This window comes from Anas acuta, chromosome 21 (assembly GCF_963932015.1).
Source record: "Anas acuta chromosome 21, bAnaAcu1.1, whole genome shotgun sequence".
Classification (NCBI taxonomy): domain Eukaryota; kingdom Metazoa; phylum Chordata; class Aves; order Anseriformes; family Anatidae; genus Anas; species Anas acuta.
This window is the reverse complement of record NC_088999.1, coordinates 6,752,960-6,774,280: the sequence shown is the minus strand read 5'-3', so window position 1 is coordinate 6,774,280 and position 21,321 is coordinate 6,752,960. Positions and strand designations below refer to the sequence as shown.

At 43.3% G+C, this 21,321-nt stretch overlaps 2 protein-coding genes across 8 annotated transcripts in view; one reads left to right on the top strand and one right to left on the bottom strand.

Annotated features, from left to right (window-relative positions):
- CSMD2 (CUB and Sushi multiple domains 2) overlaps positions 1-21,321 on the bottom strand; it is a 322,375-nt gene that overhangs the window by 283,253 nt on the left and 17,801 nt on the right. For 6 of the 7 annotated variants that reach the window (XM_068657555.1, XM_068657554.1, XM_068657553.1 and 3 more), the window contains exon 2: positions 1,929-2,187. In XM_068657555.1, the coding sequence (XP_068513656.1) occupies positions 1,929-2,085 (157 nt within the window). In that variant the 5' untranslated portion in view covers positions 2,086-2,187. Of the gene's footprint in view, positions 1-1,928; positions 2,188-2,287; positions 2,570-21,321 lie in introns of those variants that run through there. The other variant, XM_068657556.1, reaches the window with a different exon arrangement.
- On the top strand, positions 5,988-12,763 carry C21H1orf94 (chromosome 21 C1orf94 homolog). The gene is made up of 6 exons (XM_068657505.1): positions 5,988-6,217; positions 8,822-9,297; positions 9,884-10,053; positions 11,128-11,199; positions 11,843-12,024; positions 12,688-12,763. The coding sequence occupies exons 1-6, from the start codon at positions 5,988-5,990 to the stop codon at positions 12,761-12,763; spliced, it is 1,206 nt and encodes a 401-aa protein (XP_068513606.1).

Here is a 21,321-nt window from a genome sequence, read left to right as displayed (position 1 = left end):
ACATCTGATACAAGATGAGTAGGGATTTCTTTATTTTTCAGACGTCCAGAACTACGAGCTGATAGTTTTAGGCATATATATGTTTATATATACACAGCTCTACTGCCACACTATGGGTACTCGGGGTTATTGCTACCTACACAAACCCTAGGAAAAGGCAAGATCAGGAGTGAAGCCTCTCAGGAACTTTGTTCCACTGAGGATCATGATTTGCTTGGCGAAGGTACCAGAAGTCCCTGCCAGACTAAACTTGCTTTCTGGGATTAAACCCTAAAACTGCAATGGGTTCTGGAGAAAGGTGGCTGTGTTCACTTGGTAAATATGTTCGCTGTGTTCTGGGTATCCTGGAGTAAGCCACTGGTTTCAAAATTGATCCCTTGCCTTAGCAAAAAGATCATCACCTGCATTTCTGAATTTGCTGAAAAGGAGTACCTGGGAAAGTACTCATTGGCAAATACCACTATTCAGATGTAAATAGGTACACCTTACATCTAAAAAAAACTTCTGCAGATTTACTTGCAGAGATGAAAACACAACAGAGCACCAACCCCTGGGTGAAGGAACCAGAACAGCACTCCAAATACAGAGAGAGAAGAGCTACGGGCCTGAGAAGAAAGGCTGAAATACTGAACAAGCAGTTACAGGAAGAAACCTGGAAAATTTAAGCATGAACAAGCTACAGATAACCTGAAAGAAGAAAAAAAGAGCTGTAAAACCCTTACATAATAAATCACATTTAGGGACCTCTGCATCATTCTACTTCTATCAGAAAAGCACAACGGAAACTGCTGGAATGGTTCTCTTGTGCATAGGCTAAATGCTCCTGCTGAAGAAAGGAAAAATAATCACCAAAAATAAGTACTCATCCATAATTACAACTTGTGGGTTGTCGGGTGGTTCTACCTCCTTCCCTCATAGATGATTCCAGGTAGCAAAAGTCTGTGGGTCTACTGCAAGCATACTTGGGAGGAGCAGTTAATTATTCTGGATCTCTTCGGAGAAAGTCTGCCTTACATAATAAAAATCAGTGTCGAGGTAACACAAGATTTTCCAAAAAAAGCTAGCAGCTTTCCTACACATGAACACACACAAGCATACATTCCTCTAGCCTAGGATGCAGCAGATAAGACAGACGTTACTCAAACTCTTGGAAATCGGGGCACAGCAGCGTTGAAAGAAGACACTGCCAAACACTCAGCTCTCCCACTCTTCCCCCTCCCACACTCGCTCATATAAGGACAGTCCCTAAATATTTGCTGTTTACACCAGAAATAAACTTCAGTCCTTAGATATGCTTTTGCTACAAGGTCAATTGCAGAAACCAGGGAGGAGACGTAAGCAAATTCCCCCCCGCCCCCTCCTCCAAATTCAAGTCTCTGTCTTCCAAGTCAATAAACATTTTCACAAAAATCAAGATGCTGAGACTGAGGAGCTCATCTATAAGAGCATATCAACTTGAAATGCAGGAAGAATAAGAGGAGAGTGCTTCCATCTTCGTGCAAGGAGTCCTAAACCTATTATATCAGCTACAGCCAAATAGCAGGGTAGTGAAATAATGAATTAAGATGCAAGGGAAAGACAGAGGGGGAACCGTGATGGCATTTTTCAGTCATCTTGCACATTGCCTGGCAAGTGAGCACACATTATTTGAGCCACCAGAAGGAGAAATAAAAACAAATAGAGCCACCTATTATAACCGTATCATTTAAAATTGTTGCTCCCAAAGGACTGAGGCAAACTATCTCGCAGAAAGGTCTGAGGAAAATCCACTCCTTATTGAACACTACAGGGAAGCATGTGCTGACATACAAGTACACACACACACACACCCCAGAGTCCCCAGGAAAGCGGATTATCAGTGGTCCCTGGATCTAAGCAGCAGGAAGACAAATACTCCCAAAGTTGCCAGCTTTCTCCATGACACTTACCGGTCGCTGAGACAGCCAGCAGCCCCACGGAGAGCAGCAGCACCCGGCTCCAGGAGCTCACTTCCACCGTCATGAGAGCAAAGATCCCCAATTTCCCCCAATTCCTTCCAAGGCTGCAGCTGCATCCCAGCTTGTCCCATCCCAAGGCAGGTTGCATGTCAAAGGGTGGCAGGAATGGGGTGTGCTGGGGGTTGCTTGTTGTTGTTGGGTTTTCCCCCTTTTTTCTCCCCCTTTGCGATTGGGATAGTCCTCAGCTCGGCTAGAAGAAGAGGAGAAAGGAAAGAGGGGGGAAAAAAAGCAGGTCAGGCTTGTGATTTTTTTTTTATTCTAATTTTTTCAGCCCAGAAAAAAAATCCCACCGCATGGAAGGCTCTGAGCTTCTGCAGCTGGAATGAACCAAGTGTGGCAGCGGCTCGGGGAGAGGAGAGGCGAGGAGAGGAGGGCTGGCTCGTCCCTCCCGGTGGCTGTCTCTGAGCCAGCTCCCCGGCATTAGCAGCACACAGTCCCCAGGGATTTATACTTTTTTATTAGCCAGTTGATTAATCGCTCCCACATCTTTGTTCTCCTCTTTCCCTAAATCCTGGGGAGGGGGCGCGGGCGTTGCGCCGAGGGGCTGCCGTGCAGCCACAGCCTGGCTCTGGCTCACCTTCGCTTCCTGGACCCAGCACACACCTCCCACCAGCCCCCGCCCCACCAAACCACAAATTATGTTTTAGCATTGCATTTATTGTTTTTAAATGCACACCACAGGTTTCTTTCATCGCGGCGAGTCCCAGGGCCCCCCGTTTGCCGGGGAGCACAGCACGCGCATGGACGCGCAGGCAGCAGCTCTGCTATTAAGACATCTGCCAGAGCAATGCAGCCTCCTCCTGGGGCCCCCCCACCCGAGCCTCTGTAAACAACTTGATGATATTGACACAATTTTGGGGATGAAGCAAATTGCCTTACAAACATGAGTCACGGAAGAGACACCCCCGTCTGCGACCTGCCCGAGCAGCATGGGGTGAGCCCCAGTCCCAGGGGGACCCTTTGGGGCCGGCGGTGTCCTGGGGGTGCCCCCTCTCCTGGGCCACCAGGCACCCTGGCTGTGGTGCTGCGGCCCCTCTGCAGGGCTGCTCCAAGTGGTATTTCTCCTCTAACCCCCTCTTTTTTTCCTTTTTTTTTTTTTTTTTTTTTTTTAAAAAAAAATGTCTGTTAGTACATTTGTCCCTATGGCTGCACGCAAGATGGGGAAAAAATGCAGCCCCTTAAAGACACATCCAGGAACTTAATTATCTCGGCGGTGATGCTCAGAGCCACGGAGAAGGGAAATAACTCCGGCTCACGCGTGATGCTCAAGCTTTAAAAACAGCAGAACCCTGGAAAATCCCCCCCCTCCCCAGCAAGAACCTACTTCGGCGTTCAGCTTCGGGCGGGGGGCAGCACCCATCCCGCTGCCTGCCGCCCCCCCGGCCCCCGCAGCCCTTCCCCTGCCGCCCCAAAGCCCCCCCCAACCCCAGCCCCTGGCTCCTGGGGGGGGCCCGGCCCCGCCACCCATCCCCCTGCCTTGGCGCTTTGCATTTGCTGCAGTTTCTTGCTGCAAACCCCCCTTCTCCAGCCTTGTTCCGGTTGCCTTGAATGAGCTTATTTGACAGCTAAAAACAAATTATATCGAGGGCTTGAAAATCTGTCCCTCCGCCCTCAAATCAATCCTCTTTCTCACTCACTTTCCCCTGTGTCCCCTCTGCATTTGAATCCTTCCACTGCCTACACTGTGAGCCAATGCCAAGAGCCAAGGCAACCAGGGCTGTTACATGAAAGAGTTGCTTTATGTCTGTTTAAACTGCAGCGTCCTATTCAAATAGACCTTATTGTTCAAAGGCATAGATCCAAATATAAAAGGAGCAGAGAAACAGGGTACCACACTTGACAGCTCTATACATTGCTTTTCCCTTATACAGCCATTCACCTCAAAGAGTTCCCCATCCCGAAACTGCATTCAGCCGAAGATGTGACTTGGTTGCTGCACACCAGCAGAGCATCAGCTGAGCCAAAGTCAGCTAGCCCTGCACCAAGAACAATCCACAGGCATAATAAAGTCATTGAGGAGATACAATGCCACTTTCTTCCTGGTAAATAAAACCATACCTATTTCAAATCAAGGATTTCCTCCCAAGGAAGCTTTCTGCTCAAAACCACGAGGTTTAGGGTCTTAATCTCTCAAAGAAAAAGAGGAAAAAAAAAAAAAAAAAAAAAAAGCATTCATTTGTTAAATGGGCAACACTGATGAATACAGCAGAAAACATCACTGCAGCCACCACCTTCGATCACAACTCAGTTTTGACAAGGAGACATTTGCAGGTCCTGGTTAACAGCCCCGCTGTAACCTGCACCCCTCGCTGCACTTCTCGCCTTGCAAAATTACCTCTCTACTAAAAGACGAATCCTGCCTTCGGTGGAGGCACCCACCAGAAGCTGGGAAATTCTGCTCTGCACTGCCACCCACAGTCAGAGCCAGGGCTCAAATGAGCCTCCTGCCTTCAGACCTCGCTGCCTTTCGGTCTTTGCAGATATTTAGCCAACTTTTTCCAGTTTTACCTAGCCCAGTGTGCCTCACCCTCCCTGCCAAAACAGTATGAACTGTTTTGTGATTCCTCTGAATCAAATAAGAGCGATTGCAACACCCTGATTCCTGGTTTAATCCACGGAACTGAGAGCAATTCACAGCTACGAGCTGGGTCCTCACAGCAGCTTCTTAGAGGAGAAGCTGAGACCTTGCTAAGGGCAAGGACTTGCTAAACAGAACGAGTGTCAAAGCCAACTTCTCCCACTACTTTTAACACCAAGCCACATCCCTAGGGCTCCTCCTTCTCCCTTCTTCTCTCTCCTATGAGCATCAAGCTCCAGTGGACGCAGACACAGAGCTGGCTCACAAATGCCACCACTGTGGTGATGAAACGAGGAACCACAGAAGGCATTCACGCTAGGAGCATGATCGAATTAAAAACACCACTATTAATAATTTCATATGGGAATACAAGCATCTCACTGAACACCACACATTTACTCACTCTTAGCTGCATTACCACTACTGGGAGGAAAGCAGCATTCATGTGGGCATAACCATGAGCTGACAGCTGTGAATATCTCTATTAGCAAGAAGTTGCAGTCACTACTTAAATTACTTGACAAGTCTAGTTCAGGATTACCTCGATAGAGATAACTACAGAGCCAAGACCTTGGTGTACGATGTAATGACTTTGGTAACAAAGAACTCACCGTGCAGTTGTTGTATCTGAAGGCATGTCTTTCAGATTTAAAAATACTTTGCCTTTTATTTTCATACCTAGATCAATTTTATAGCCCAGCACCTAGCCAGCACACAAAATGCCACAGAAGATATTGAAAAGAAAAGGAACTCAAGATTTTGTAGCCTTAATTGCTTAAGAATATGCAGGCTCCAAAACTGAGGAGGAGTCTTTTTTGCATGGCAGTGGAAGGTTTCACAAGGCATCTAGAGATATTCCCCTTATTTATTTATTTATTTGTACAAAAACCATTCAGCTATTGAAAGAGATGAGCCATAATTAGTCCTTCCTGCTCTTCCCTTGTAAGAGTAGACTTGCACGTGACTTCTTGTGGATGGGGGAATCTACAGCGTGCTGCAGAGAATTTCAGGGGACAAAGTACATGAGCAGGAATTAAATGTGTTCCTAGATGGGCCTCAAACAGGGACAGACAAGGAGGGGACTGATGGCAAGAGAACAGAACAGGACCAGAGATGGTGCTCAGTGCTCTCCTTGGGAAGATCAAAGCAGAGCTTTGGGAGAAGAGGAAAGGACAGTTAAATACCAAACCCAGGAAGATTGGAGTCTAATTATATAGGTTTATGCCAGGCAGCTCTTATCAGTGTGAAGGGTACCAATGCCCTTTCCATCCCCACTGCTGGAAGCCCCGGGGATGCCTGCAGTTATCCTCCCTGCCCTGCAGTTCCGTGGTTGCCACGGCTCCTCGTTCCGTTTGCTACCTGCACACACATCCCCTTCACAAAGCCCGTCTGAATGCAGAGAGGCTGAAAAGATGCTCACCGGTGGGTTTCCAGCTCCACCAGTCAAATCGGAGGAGCCGTTCCCGCTGGGCCCTTTCCCCAGGCACATCTGGATCCACGACAACACCCCCCAGGACAGCCTGGACAAGGCCTGCCACAAGATCTGGAAACGCGTCCAAGGCCTCTCGGAAGAGCTGCAGCCCGTGCTCTGGTCGGAGCCGTCGGAGACCCTTCGAAGAGACAACGGCAACTCCCAGCACAAGTGAGTGACCCCAGGGCTGCTAGGCTTTCCTCAACGGGGCTTTATTAACCTGTGGAAGTGCAGAGTTGGGACACGGGGTGCCTGAGTTGCTTTCTGACAGCTTCCCAGTTCGGCGAAGCATTCCCACTTTTTCCACTAAAACCCATTTTCTTTGGAAAAGTGTGCCCCATGAAATCTAACTACTTCAGAATCTGAAGCACCATAAGCAGCTGCTGCATTCGCTTCCCCACAACATTTAAAGAAAAACAACTACACACACATCAAAATATTTACAGAAAGTGAAAGCAGCATTCAAAAGAGCAAAATCGAAAATTAAAGTGTTATAAGGAAGCTACTGTAAACAGCTGATCTTTACAAAGAAAAGCTGAATTTAGCACAGAAAAAATTATGCCAAATCATGTTCCACAGGACAAATGATGATAAGGGAGGGAAATATGCTCTTCAGATTAATAGGATAATATTTACTGTATGCTCCTGAAGCAGAAAAAAGTAAAATTTACAAATCCAGCTATCAATCAGCAAGTACTAGCACATGTCCACGTGTCCTTAAAACCCAAACAAAACGTAATACAAACCTGGCCCATCCTACCTGATGCAGTGGAAACACTTATTGCAGCTTTTAAAAGCTAACTTTACAAATCGAGGGAGCAGATGATTTCAGATGAAGACACGGAGGCACAGCAGGGGCAGTGCCTACACTATGTCAGAGAGAAACCTAGGAACCCGACCTTTGAATCCTGGCTCCTTTTTTCTCTTCCATATTCTTAACAAATTCCTAAAGAAACTAAAATAAATGCTTGAAGGTTGAAACCAAGTAAGTCAAGACCCGCCTGGATGCCATCCTGGGTGACCCTGCTTAGCAGGGGTGCTGGGCCAGAGGATCTCAGGGGGTCCCTTCCAACCTCAGCCATGCTGTGGTTCTGTGATACCCTACCTTGCATACCCTAGGCACCTCTATTACTCCTGAAAGCCTTATTGTAAGATTTTTCTTAATCTTTCTATATGCCAGCTGTCAATAAAGGTGTTCCCCAATTCATCAGCTGCAACATCAGCGGCCAAAGATTACGCCATATGACCTTGCTCAATTTAGCAATCTTTAATTATTTTAAAATATTGACTTATGCAAATTGCTGGTATGCTCATTTTTAAAAGTATCTGGAATCTTTTAAACAAACAACAAGTTTCACCTTCCTAAACGCTAAATCAACCTTCAGTGTTCCCGCAGTGAAGCCAATCTGTGACCTCGCTGCACAACGTGAGGCTGCTGTAGCACACCAGGCCTTTGCCATGAGCTCATTCTGACCCCACAGAAGCTTGAGCCACCCATATTTCAAATCCAGTGAGCACACCTAACCCAGCACCAACGAATTTGCTTCCCTTCCATTGGCTTTTCCAAGGAAACATCAGAAACTTATCACTGTGATTCTTTATTTCAATTCAACGGCTAAATTCCCACTCATCTCCAAGCCTCCTCAGATACGTAAGCATTTCACTAGCAAACCAAAATCATTCTTAAATCATATAAAGATGTTGCTGATTTTTTCCCCTCGAGTTAAGAGAAAAAAAAAAAACAGATTATGGAAAAAAAAACTCCATATGGAGCCAAGATGTAAGCTTGTCTCTGCGTCCCCAGTGAAGGAACAGCTGAAGTTTTCCCACCTCTCATACTGCACCACCATATAAATGAGAAAACCAAACACCTGGGGACACCTGGGCTGTGGGCTGCAGAGACACACACACGAGTGGTTCTGATAAAAGATGGGGTGAAAAAATTGTATGAAATAGGCTTTACTTTATAAAAATGGAAATAACCTATCAATTTGCTATCCACAGGATAAGCTTGTTGAGGTTTTTGATAAGAGTTATTTCTTTTCATTTTTTTAAATAGAGGAAAAAGAAGCATCCTACTAATTATAGTGATCATATGATTAGAGATAATTAGATACGCATACTGTTTAGTTTCCTAGTTTTTGTGTTATTTATATACCATATATGTACCTGCATAGTGCATGCACAGAGCATCAGTCTTTCCATGAAGCTGAGAAGAGTAAATTGATAATACATTAAGTTATTGAACATACTTGGCTATGAAAGAGCAAACCGGAATTTAAAACAGTATTTTGAGTAGGTAACCATTACAGGCACTTAGGTGTGCCTCAAAGGAACACAAAATTGTTCAGCCCTGGCAGCAGTCCCATTGTCAGGTCCCTGAGGACTTCGGTGGGTTCCTATATGAAAGATGGTTAACGAGCTACAAATACTACTACACCCAGCTCCGTTAAATCCTTACAAATGATAACGAAATCGTAAATGACAGATAAGTCCCAGGAAATTTAGGCCCTCATCCTGCAAAGATTTGAAGATCCACTGAGCCTTGAAGGTTGAAACCATGCAAGGCTGGACTACTGAGAGCAAACAAGGTTTCTCCTATTAGGGACACCAGGAAAAGGCATGCAATCCCCAAATCCTTTCTTGTGTCCAGAATCACGGACTTAAACTAACATTCTTTGACTGATGAAATAAAAATCATCACAGAGCTTAAGAGTCAAGATTAGCTCAATTTTAAGTCAAACTGAACAGAAGCCATATTCTACTTTCTTACAGAGATGGGTTGCTAGATGAAACAGAGGGACTTGAAAGTATATACAGAGCAGTGATTGGAAACAGAGAAAGGGAGATGAAGTTACGAGCTCTCTGTGACGCTCAGCTTTCTGCTAAATCCACCATCACCAACCTCCTGTGTTCAGCAAAGTCGCACAAGAACTCCAAGGGGCTGGAGGACGGCAGCATGCCAGGCGCATGCAGCATGGGGGACAGCAAGGCAGAGATACCAGGTCTGCAGAAGCACACAGACACTGCCAAGGGCCCAGACAGTCAGGCAATGGCTGAAGAACCCAAGGCAGTGACCGACTTCATGCAGAACAGCACGTTCAGCTCTGTGAAGAACATCACACCTGCATCAGCTCCACCGACAGCACCAGAAAGTCAAGCTGCAGCACAGAAGCAGCAGCTCCCAGCATTTGCCAAGACCTGCTCCAAAACCGATTCCAGTGCAGTCACAAAGGCACTGCAGAACCCAGGTATGGATCTGGCCATGGTGCTTAAACAGCATCTGGGAGCCTTAGGAAAATTAAAACGAACTAGAAGCTGTTGGGAAGCAGATGGCCTTTGCATTCACAAAGTCTCATTTCCTACTAGATGCTTGTATTGTTTGTTTAAGTGTCATGATTTGTTGGGTTTCCAAAGAAATATTTAAGAGATCCAGAGTAACTTAAGAACAAACCAAAATAATGCTGCACGTCCAAATCTGCTGTTTACATTTCTGGCCTAGATGGACCACAGTCTGGAGGCCTCAAACAATCAGCTTCTTCTGGCGTAATTTCCTAGTCTGAGAGTTTTGAACACTGTAGGAATAGAGTAAGAACCTTTTGCCCCATTTCATTCGTGCTTACAGCTCAGGCAATTAAATTCTCTCTGGGTCCTGTGGGTCAGTTGAACAGCCCCACAAGTGAATTTGAACTGCTAACTGCTAAGTTTGGGTCTCTGTGCTCCAGAAGTATAGCCTGCAAAAGCAACTGGTACCTTAGCATTTTGCTTACAGGTAAAGCACGTCCCTTTAATTGCAAGAGAATGCTGACTTATCTTTACCCTTGTTTTGTTTTACAGTAACTACAGCAACACCGGATAAAAAAATTGTTAAATATAGTGCCAATACTTTTACTCCACGGTTTTCGACTACTACAACCACCACGGCATTAAATCAGCTGGTGTGGCCAAGTCTGAGCTTCCCTCCACTCCCCGTCTTTCCAAACCCCTCGAACTTTCCTCAGTTTCAGGTAAAATAAACTAGATCTAGACTCTGAGATTACATCCCCAGGTCCATACTGACAAGCTCAGGGCACTAGCTACCATTGCTCTGAAAAGTGCTTTCTGATTTGTAGGTTAGAGCCTAAAAGAAACCAGACTGCTATCCCACAATGAATAATTACACCAAAGTGGCATTAGGTCACAAACAAAGCATTATCAGCGTATGTACTACAGTCCTCTGGGAAATTTGTGATCGATGGATGATGTTTTATTGACACTTATACTGAATGTTGGCCTTTTAGCATTCATTACTTTCTATTTTTAGCTTGCATTTACAAATAGTTATCATGTAATTACAAATATTTTGACCTAACAATTCATTGGGGATATTTTGTGTGGTTATTCTGTTTACAGACTTGGATACTGGCTTCTGAGCCTAGTGAAACAGGACCTCATATCCAAGTAAAAAAGCCAACTAAGGTTATTAAAGCAGCAAATACTTAAGTCAAAAGAAATAAAAGAATACTGAGAACCCCATGCATCCATGCCTTTCTATGGACTATTCTCACCCTTTGATTTCCCTTTGATTCCACTGTGGGGAAAAAGGAAAATAAAAATAAAAATACAAAGCTACATTCTAACAGAACTCAGCTCATCCTAGATGTTGTCAAAACTTCCCCACAGCCTGTTAGAAAGGAGAGAGAGCAGGAGACCACTATGAGCACACCTCCTGTGCCACACCAAGCTCCCTTGCAGGTTTACAGTCCAAGAATTTTCATTTTTCATTAAGTCAATGATTACTTATGAAAAAGCTACTTAGCATAGGACAAGCACATTGTCCTTCCACCTCCCAGCAGTCAAGAGGGAAGCAAGCTCTTCCCCAGGCAGAACAGAAGGTACAGGGCAGAAGGCTGACACCTATTCTGGAGGTCTCAGACTTGGGAAGACAAAGAGAAGACTTTTGCTAAAGGTTAAAAACGCATTTACTTCAACCTGGTTTCTTTGAACATAACGTTCCCCTATAATCTTATATGAAAATACTTAATAATTAATGAATCAACTCAAGCTGTTTTTAAAAATCCTGTCTTACATATGCTTAACAGGGTCCATATCAGCGAGCACGGTTCCCTTATCAGCAAGCTCTGCACCCTTCTTTTGGATGTTATTCGAGACAGGTGTGTTGACCTGGTTACAAATACACTTTAATTCACTGAATACAGATGCTAAGCACAATAGATTAGTCAGAAGTGTTCGTCATGTGCCAAGACTGACACTGGTGCCGTCAAGAGAATATATCTGGGGAAAAAGATGCCAAGCTGGGGGTAGGTTTGTTTGGAGCAGTATTTGCTCCAAATAGCTCAAGAGATGGCCCTAAACCTCTAAAAACATCTACTGCATATACTCCAGTTACATATAAAATTACCTGTCTCCTCTATTTAGACTGCATTTATTTGTTCATTAAAGTCTGTATTTGTATAAAAATGAACACAACCTTTTTCTAGTATCAAAAAGGCTAGGGGAACTTACAGGGGCAAATTCCCACGGCTGTACCTATTGCATAGCCACCCCAGCTTTTGCTCCAGAGACTTATCTGAAAGATGCCTCCTAAAGAGAAGCAATCAGAGTCCAAATTGAATGGCAACAGAAGTCTCTGCACTGAAAAGAACAGCAGGTTAAAGGAGATTCCAGAAGTGGGAGAAAAAATTCTTAAAAACAACAGTAATACTTCGGTCAACTCCAGTTTATATTTTGAGGGTCACTGCTTGTCATCATTATTGTCCCATTTATTCTTGTGCACTGTTTCTTTCTCCTCCCCAGGTAGCTCCATATAACCCACAGCACATTTTCCAGTCACCTTACCCACCTCTGTTGAACTACATCCCCGTTGTTCAGCCGGATTTTCCGTACCAGCAGAGGACCCTGCCTAAACTACCCACCAACATCCAGGATCCGCCAACAGCAGGCGATGGGACCCTGTATCCATTTTCTCCTTCCTACAGGTAATGGCCATGCAGATTCGCATTCTAGTTTTGCATCCTTTTGCAAGTTGCTGCAAACCTTTAGAGCCCACAATGTAATCAGCAACTGGGTTTCCTAGTTCCATTCTCACCAAATTCCACGTCAGAACAAAAGACAGAAGTTACTACAGGGCATAAATTCCAAGAAAATTTTGATACAAGAACAAAGTAATTGATTTTAGGTGAATGAAGCCAAACACTACACTGTAAGTTCACTCCTAGAGCTTCTAATAAACATCATGGCTAAAGAACAAACGTTTCTTAACCTAGCAAAAGGCAAATGTTTCAGCATGATTGAAACCAAAGCATTTTGACACTGTCAGAATGTCATGAAAGGATTCATCTTAATATGATTCTCTAACAACTGTAGATAAAAAATCAGCTTATTCCAAGGGTCTGGTAACAATCGCTCTGGATAAGTTTTATATATCATCTTTCATTACCTATAGGATAGGCAACAATAGCATATACTTTCCCTATATCGTCTTTCCATAACTGTGTTACAAGTCTGAAAAAAATAAAAAAAATTAAAAAAAAATAAAAAAGGCAGATAAATGCTTCTGAAAGCTCCATTAAATAAAGAAAATAATGTGGAGGTTAGATGTAATCTCCTGATACTAGACCAAATTCTGTTTTTTGTTTTAGGTTTAGTTCTACAGCTGGCGGAGTCATGAGGACCAACCCCAACTACTCTTCCACTGGGAATTATATAAACTTTTAAGTGAACCCACTTCTCCTATCCTGATATTTACATGTAAAAATTTAGTATCTATTAGAAGTCCAAGGATCCTGTAAGGACTTCAGGTTTCCCCAAAGTGAAGATTTCTATCTAGAATAATCTCATGTGGCTTTTGTGGTAAGAAACAGCTATGTGACAACGCATCAGAAATAATTTTCTTTAGGATGACAGAAAAAGGGACTTTTTTGCTTTTGGAAGATGAAGACATAATAAAAATGTTTGAGTTATGACAGATGTCTGAGCTGCTTAAATTTCAATGTTGGTACAATAAAGATGGTCGACAAAAGAAGCCCACAAGTCTCAGAGATGGCAATTTTTGTCATCTATTCAAAGTGAGATTAACACAATTTTTTTAATGACAAGTCCTCAACCAAATACATTATTTGTTGTACCACAGTTTGGTACAGAAAAACCTATGTGATCCTTCAGCAGACTGAAAATTAGCCAAGATGCACAAAATGAGCTACCTCCAGGGTCCTGCAACAAATGAGGCCATAGGCTCATTAAACACAAGTGACCCAAACCACAGCTCTAACCACAGTCAATACGACCAGTGCACTAAGGCAAGGCTGCATGTTTTTTTCCACACACAATCCTCGTCCTGTTTTTAGCACAGGATCAAAGGTACCTAATGAAGACGCTTGTCAATATTTCCTTTCTTAGCCATTATTCAATACGTGGCTGCGAGCCCCATTTATAGCTACATGAGTATTCCAGTTCTCAGGAGCTTTTTGCTCATGCTCGGTTCCACAGTTCCGTTTCACAACACACTTGTCCCAAATCCCTCAGAGGTGGGAACAGGGAAGTTACCTCCATTTTACAATTTAAAAAGCTGAAATCTGAGAAATGAGAGATCCAAAGTTTCATCCAGTTATAGGGCACTAACAGCAGGCAAAGTCAAATATTCTCAAGAGCACAAGTCAGTCTCTAGAGGGCACAAAATTCACGTACACTTTTCCGCTGGCTTGACCTTTATTGCCATTCCCTTCCAGTGCATCCCACTCTTACTTGATGTTGCACACAGCTCCGAATTCTTACCTCTGTAGTTAGCAAGTAACGAATTTTTCCAAGTTGCTCTCACAACTCTCTCCATGCATCATCTATTTTGTCTGCCACAGGCTTCCTTTCCAAAAAGAGTTTTACAGAGTATGATTTTTTTTACTTCTGTTTTTCAAAATCTAAAACTTGGATCGGAATTCGCTTTGGCTGAAGTCTGCTGTGTTCTGCCCCAGTAAATTCCCATTTTCTTTCAGCAGAATACAAGCTTGGATTTTTCTGCTGTTAAATCCACTGGCTGTTTTCTCCAATATTCCTAATGCAATTAGCATAACAAGATAAAGGAATCAAGTCCTTTCCCATTTTTCCTCCTTTACAAAAGGACTGATGACAAACTGGGAATTAGAATCTGTATTGAATTACATTTGCCACAAAAGAGTTCATTAAGTAATAGTACATAATAAAAATCATCTGTCAACTTGAAGGATAGACCAAATTCACTTAACGAAACAGCTGGTTATTTTCTAGAGAGCTCCATAGCTCACAAGTGGTCAATATGAGCAAGGAGGGAGACAGAAAAAGGGAAGAACAGAACGGTTCAGATGTTAGCATGCCAAGTCGGTTTCAAGACTCTTGTCTTCTGCACAGTCACAGCACGACCACGGTAGGACTTTGTCCCCAGCACCTTGATTTCCCCCTCACTACAGGGGTAGTAATGGCTCTTTTCTCACCAGGAAAGGGCACAGAGACGCTTCAACAGCTGGAAATACCACAAAATACCAAATTTCCTACCCCTCTCCACCATATAAAATGGTTCTGACTGTGAGGGGAGTAGGGATATCGCATTTCCTGGCCCCTAGCTTCTGTGTTCAAGGCTCAGGCTGCTGCACCATGCCCTGGTGGAGAGGTATCACTGCTCCCAACCTCCCCTGGGGGGAATCTCAAACGTAAAGGTGTTTGACTTGCAGAGTTTGTGCTCTCATCAGTGAATCTAGGTCTCATGAGCACAAGGTTGCGTACAAGTCGTTTGCTCTAGCAAGCCATATCAGTGCCTGACAACGCTTACCTCTCCTTATGCATTCAGCTCACTGAATAACCCACATCTGTGCAAACCGCACTGCTTTGGCTCCAGGGATTTGTTCAAAGATCCTCGGAGGGCCACGACATGCCGCTTACAGTGAAAGTACTACAGGTAACAGTCAGTGCCACAGAGACAGCTCGCTGGGGATAAAGGTCACCCTCGACATGGTATTGCTACGAACCTCCCGTGCCCTTCGTGCATGTATTTAACACAATAGTCTCAGAAGAGCAACCCTTCTTAAAAAGGGTCAACTTCATTTTAATCTTGTTGACTCCTCACCGTTTAAGGATTTACTGCAAGTCACATTCTCAGTGGCCCTATTCTACCTACCTACAGAAGTTTCAGATTTGTTCAGTACTTTTAAAGGTCTGAAGAGAAGGGATGTAGCAGGCCTCTTGTGGCTGGTGCCTGACTGCACACGAGACCCTTCTCAGGCAATACCAAAACCAGTTACAGATGCTGAGTTTACTCCTTTCTGCTGTTCCGTTTCTGAGAATCTCACGCCGTGACACAACCAGGGTGGAATCACCAGGGCTAGCACACCAATGGTGGAATCAGCCCAACTGCATCCCTGATTCAGTTAGAACTTCACAGAGTGTTAAAAAATCTGTTAAAAAAGCACACTGAGCACACATATGCCACCACCGTTCCAGGCTCCTGCCTAGACCATCAGAAACTGCCTGACTACTTTGGATCCAGCCCCCCAGCAAAAGCATCACATAGGCTTTTAGAGAATCCCTGTACATAGATCAATATTGCCATTTAAATATATATATATGTAGGTTTCAAGACTGATAAAGCCTATATGAGTCAGAAACCCAAGAACCAGCTGAGCATGCTGATATTTCCCTTTCTTTCCCCTTTCTTCAACCTGTTTCTCCTCAGAAGTGTTTTCAAGTAGTCTAAGGTTACCTGACTTCCTTCAAAAATCAAGGTTCAAGTTCTATTGATCCCAATTCTTTACAGATGAATCACAGTAAAAACAGAAACTTTGTACCAGGGACTTTAAAAACTTGCCTGTCCCCATAATCGTACATCTCAAAACACAATTCACTTCTTATCCTAGGTCATCTTTCTTTACTAACGCAATTTACCTCTTATCCTAGGTCATCTTCCTTCACTGTAAGGGAAGAAGAAATTTGTTTTCTTGCAACTGATATTACCTCACAGAAGCTCTGTACAATGGCAGTATTTGTTTACACGTAAGAACTGCCAATTTTTAGCATACAAAACTACTCAGATTATCAAATTCTCTAGAACTGCTGTGTTTGTTATCTGCTAGAAGGGACCGAAAGCCATTGCAGTTACTGGCTTCAGGCACAGTCTTTCCCCTTTCAAATATTCCTTGATATTGTCCTGCTAATCAGATCTACAGAACTGGGCACCAAATAATCATAAATCTTTCTAAAGACAACCCCCTTTCCCCCAATACGGTGAAAATCCTACCCTTGCTGCTCCAGTAAAGAAAGGATAAACTGGAGGATGCAACAGCCTTCTCAGAGTTGCAGTCACCTGGGCTTGCAATACTTTGGAGACAGCACCACCTCCATCTGTGAGCACAGAGCAGTGCTTCTCTCCCTCCCCTCTAAGAGTCTCACACTGCTCGTGCTGCTACCACTGCAGATTTTTTCCCAAAGTCATTTAGTTCAGTTATCCAAACCAAATTTTTTGGGAACCAAGCAAGCTCATTTTCTAAGTCCATTATACTTAACGTGTGTGGAGAGGGGGATTGATTGGGTAGCTATTAATCAAAGGATAGGTTTTATTCTTGTGATGTCATAAACCACAGTAATGGAGCTCAAGCAGTTTATTAAATTACAGGAATGCCAAGGAAAAATAGATAGCTTTAATAATACATTTTTGCCTATCTGTTATATTTTATATATAGCTTGCAGAGGAGAATTAAAGTTTTCTATGATACAAAATTACAACTTAAAAGAAAAAAATAGATTCTGATGCAGAATGCAATTATTCTAAGCAAAAAGTTTATTCTTTCACTAATGTGTGAGATTACTGCAGTTCAGAGCCTGGCGGAGAGAAGGAAGATCATTCTGAAGCATAAATGCGTTAGTAGAAGAAAGAATAACAAGCACAAAACATCCCATCCAAGCAGCCCCCTCTCCATGGAGGGACACAGATCCCTGGCTAGCACACCCTGTTAGCGCAGCTCTCTGCCATCAGCCTCACGGGCTGGACCACCACCACAGCACCCAAAGGAACACCACAAGGTGTCTGCCTACAGATTGCAGCTGGGAGTCACAGCTGCCAGGTTGGCAAAAGGAGCTGAAAGTGAGAGAACTTGGCCAGAAACCTTTGCTCTTCACTGAGATCCAGCCCAGCCGTAGAACTGCTTCCATGAAGACCATCTCTGCCTACTATTCCCAAGGTTCTTTTTAAGCAGGAACAGTCTTTCCCTTAGCTACTACTTTGACTGGTTTACCTTTTAATTAAGGACTTTAAAAGCACCCCTCCAAAAACCCCAAGCCCATCAAAATCTGACACTACCTCATTTTTGCTTTTCTTCCCCCATCCTCCTTCCTTTTGTCTCCAGCATTTCCCTGTGATTCAGCATGAGCACACCCATCCAAACACCACTTGGAAACTGCAAACTGAGTCATATTACCTGGGTGGCAAGCTTCCAAGGAAAATGCCCAAATGATGTTGATGAACTGAATTCCTTTCCTCTGCAAACAGGACTCGCAGGAACACTACCAAGGAATTTTGTGCTGTGATTCAAGATGTGCTGGCATAATGAGCTAAATTTTGAACCCCACTCTCTTAAAAATTCTGACATAAAAATATTACAGTCATAAGTCTTACAAGTTTGAGGTGGCTCACTTGTATTAGTCTCTTAATCATGCTTTTCACACTAACCTCCAAGCACTATCTTGCAGAGGCAGACACGTCTAAGTATATTGTAGTGTTACACCCTCTTAGGGAGTAGGCTGAAGTGTATATTTATCAGTAACTGCAATTGCATAAAGCACAGGGACAGGTAAATTCATCAACAGAACATGATGGTTAGGGATAGCCCAAGGTCAGGAGAAAAAGACCCAGGAATGGCAGGAGAACTCAAGCTCATTTTCATATTCACCTCTCAGGAACAAGCCCCCGTTAATGTTTTACAGGAGCTTCTGCAAAAGCAGGGCTCAGAAATACCTCCTACCCTACGGCAGGATGAACGTCCTATGAAACATCTGTCCAGATAAGGTGTACACAGTTCACACAGGTAGACCTGAGCCTGCCTTCAGCAAAGAGACTAGATGGTTTCCTGTACCCAAGTTAAAATCTATGAACATATCTCCTCTTAAAAAGATCAACTGTTCCAAACACTCATTGCCAACTCACCTTGTCCCTATACACACAGAGATTAATAAAACCAACTTCTGCCTTATCTGTGCAATTTCCCACGCAGTTCCCATAACCTGCCCATTTGTGGAACAGTTACTGGCCAGCCACACGTTCCACCACATGCATTGTACCAAAGGATGAAACTGAATGATGAGCACTGTGTTTTTTATTTTTAAATTAAATCAAGACTGGATAATTTTCTTAAAGACAATTCAGTTAGGGATTAATAGTTCAGCAGTTGTCCACTAACTTCCTATAGGATCTTTTCTAGTACAAATAACAATTTTTTTCAATCCATGACCTGCTTTTCATGTAGAATTAGGTGCTGTAGATGTAATTGTAATATACTGCCTGTATTTTTTCTGGTTCAACTATTCAAACTGAAGCATAGGAAAGAAGTGGAAAGCTTACTTACTCTCAGCCTGGCTTCCAAACTGTTGAACCATAAAGATTTTGATTACAGCTTCCTTCCATTAGTGAGAAAATTGTTAAAGTTGGTTGTCACTGGTTATGAAGAAACTGACATGGCTTCAAAAAAAAAAAAAAAAAAAAAAAAGGAGAAGGTGTATTTTTGATCCTGGCAATTTAAGTGTTCCAGTTTTCTGAACATCTTCCTTCAGATATTGGCACAGCCTAGGGACAGGGAGATACAGTGCAACTTTTCAGTTGTCATTCTGTCAGAGGCCGCTCTAGGACTCTTCCCATGCCAGGAAAATGCTTTTGTCACAAAGTCTTTTCCAGGACTCCAGCTAGTGCACAGCATGTTAACTCAAACAACTTGGTGAAGTGACACAAACCTCATCAAGCTGCAGAGACTCTTTTGACCTCTGTGCACAGAAGGTTTCTCCCTGGAGCTCTGAATGATTTCTTTCCTTGCTAAAATTGCTGGTATGCAGGTTTACTCCTGGGGCTCGCAGTAACACCTGTGAGTTCTAACACGCTGCAAACAGACTGCAACAGACTGCATCGCACCTTACGTAGCAGCGGAAGGCTGAAGGTCTGTGTCGCATTCTCTCCCCACCATGGTCAGTACAGGATCCATGCAACGACCCAAGCTTAGCCTACCAAGCACAGCCTGCAGTCAAAAACTTGAAAAAACAAAACAAAACATGTAGCTACACTTGTTTTAAAATGACTGCCTCAGACTAATAATTTTTAGAATATGTATGCAACAATACAATATTAATTCTACAGCAAGGCATACCACAACTGGCATGAGGTTCAAGGAGTAAAACCTTAACATCACTGTAGACAGCGTGACACATCGCTGTAGACAATGAAATAGTGAGCTCAAAACCTGATCAACTGTATCTTTTTTAAAAAAAATAGATTTAAAAAAAATATTGTTACCCACTTGTTCTTTTTCAATAAGCTTTTTATACTCTAATTTGCAGTATCTTAAAATCGTGATCCATGGCATGCGTACGATTACTACCCTACCTTAATAAGCTATCTTGCATATAACACAAGTCGCTGATAAATGCCTACTTGCTGCTCTGCCTGTGCTTCACCATTTGTATGCTACTGAATTAATCTTATTAGGAAGTATAATATTCAGAGCATTTATTCCTTACTTCCTTTCATTTGTATAAATATGTTGCTCTGCCATGTCCTAATTGCCTAACATCTGTTAGAAGGAAGAGAAAATAAACACATTATGGCAAGAACAAACTAATACCCTTTAAAAAGTGCAAATGTAGAAGTGTTTTGCAGAGTGGGCTGAGAGAACCAGGAACACCAAAGCCAAAGAAGTGAAAGTCATCCTGCCCGCTGAGCAAGAAGCTTTTGTCATAATCAGTGCTACCAGTGGACTGAATCACTGCTACTAAGACAGACAATTAAGTTTACTCGGTTCAGTTTTAGCTTCTGATTAAAGTGTTAATTTACTCAAAGTGGTGTTTGGCCACGACACGGCGCATGTGAATGCGGGAAGGTCTGAGAGAAATATTTTCTACTCAGGCACTGCTAGCAGCATCCTGGGCACATATTCAGCTTTTTGCATACAGGACCTCCCCAGGTCCCTGTGTCAGTGCCCATTCATTAAGCTGAATGTTTCTGGGTACGCTGCCAGTTTAGGGCCAACTGATGATATTAGCTTCCTGTACAGTCACTAAAGCCCCCCCAGTTCACAGTGAATGTGAGATGAATTTAGGCCGTTCCTCAAAACGAAGGACAGAAGGGCTACTAGAGGAACGTGAAAGCCTACGTGTATCCTACCAACAGTGCAGTTGTCACAAAGTGTTAAAAAATGACCTTCATGTTTCAGCTAGTTTTGGTCCGTACTTTTCAGGCTTGCTGAAGCAGCTTATTAGTATCTCCATTAGCCTAGTGGAAACAATTTTCAATAGTAAAAAAGAAATCAGGGCAATTGAGTAGATCTGTCTGCTGTAAGGAAGAAGCTGAAGAGACATGTAGCTCTTAATCTGATTTCACCTGCTCAAGAAATATTGCTTCAATCTTTCCCTTGCCCCAGCTTGTATTTTAGCTCTTATTTAAAAGAAAACAAAGCCTAATTCTAAATATTGTAAAGTCCCAAGGTGTAATCTCAACCTGCTGTATGTTACTTGTACGCTTTAATGTCATTCTGACACAGCAGACAGTTACATTTTATTGTGTGATTTCACGAGTGACTTAACCACAGCCACGGAGCCCTGGAAGTAGTTTCATCTTTGCAAGTTTTACGACTTCTCTGTAACTGCCATTCTTTGCCTTACTCTCAAAAATGCATCAGTTATCAAACCAGGACTAAAGTGCGTGCAAATAAGGAGTTAGACTTCAGCATTTCCCCCTCCATATTTTGCAAGCTGAAGTCAAATCACTCACTGAGATAGCATCTTGTGAAAAGAGGAGAAATCACTTCCAAGAGATTTATCATTCAGAATACTGCTCGGGGAGCCCAATACCCTTCTTGCTTCACATCTGAGCAAAACATATGGAATAACGTAGGTATGGTATAAGTCAGCCCACAGTGGCAGTTTTAGACTCTGTACATCCTACGCTCTCAAGTCATGCATGAAACATTTTCAGACCCAACTTCAGGGATGGAATTAGGGCAGTCAGGACTTCAGGACAGCTAACATGATCTTTCCCTCCCCTGACCACAGCAGCAGGG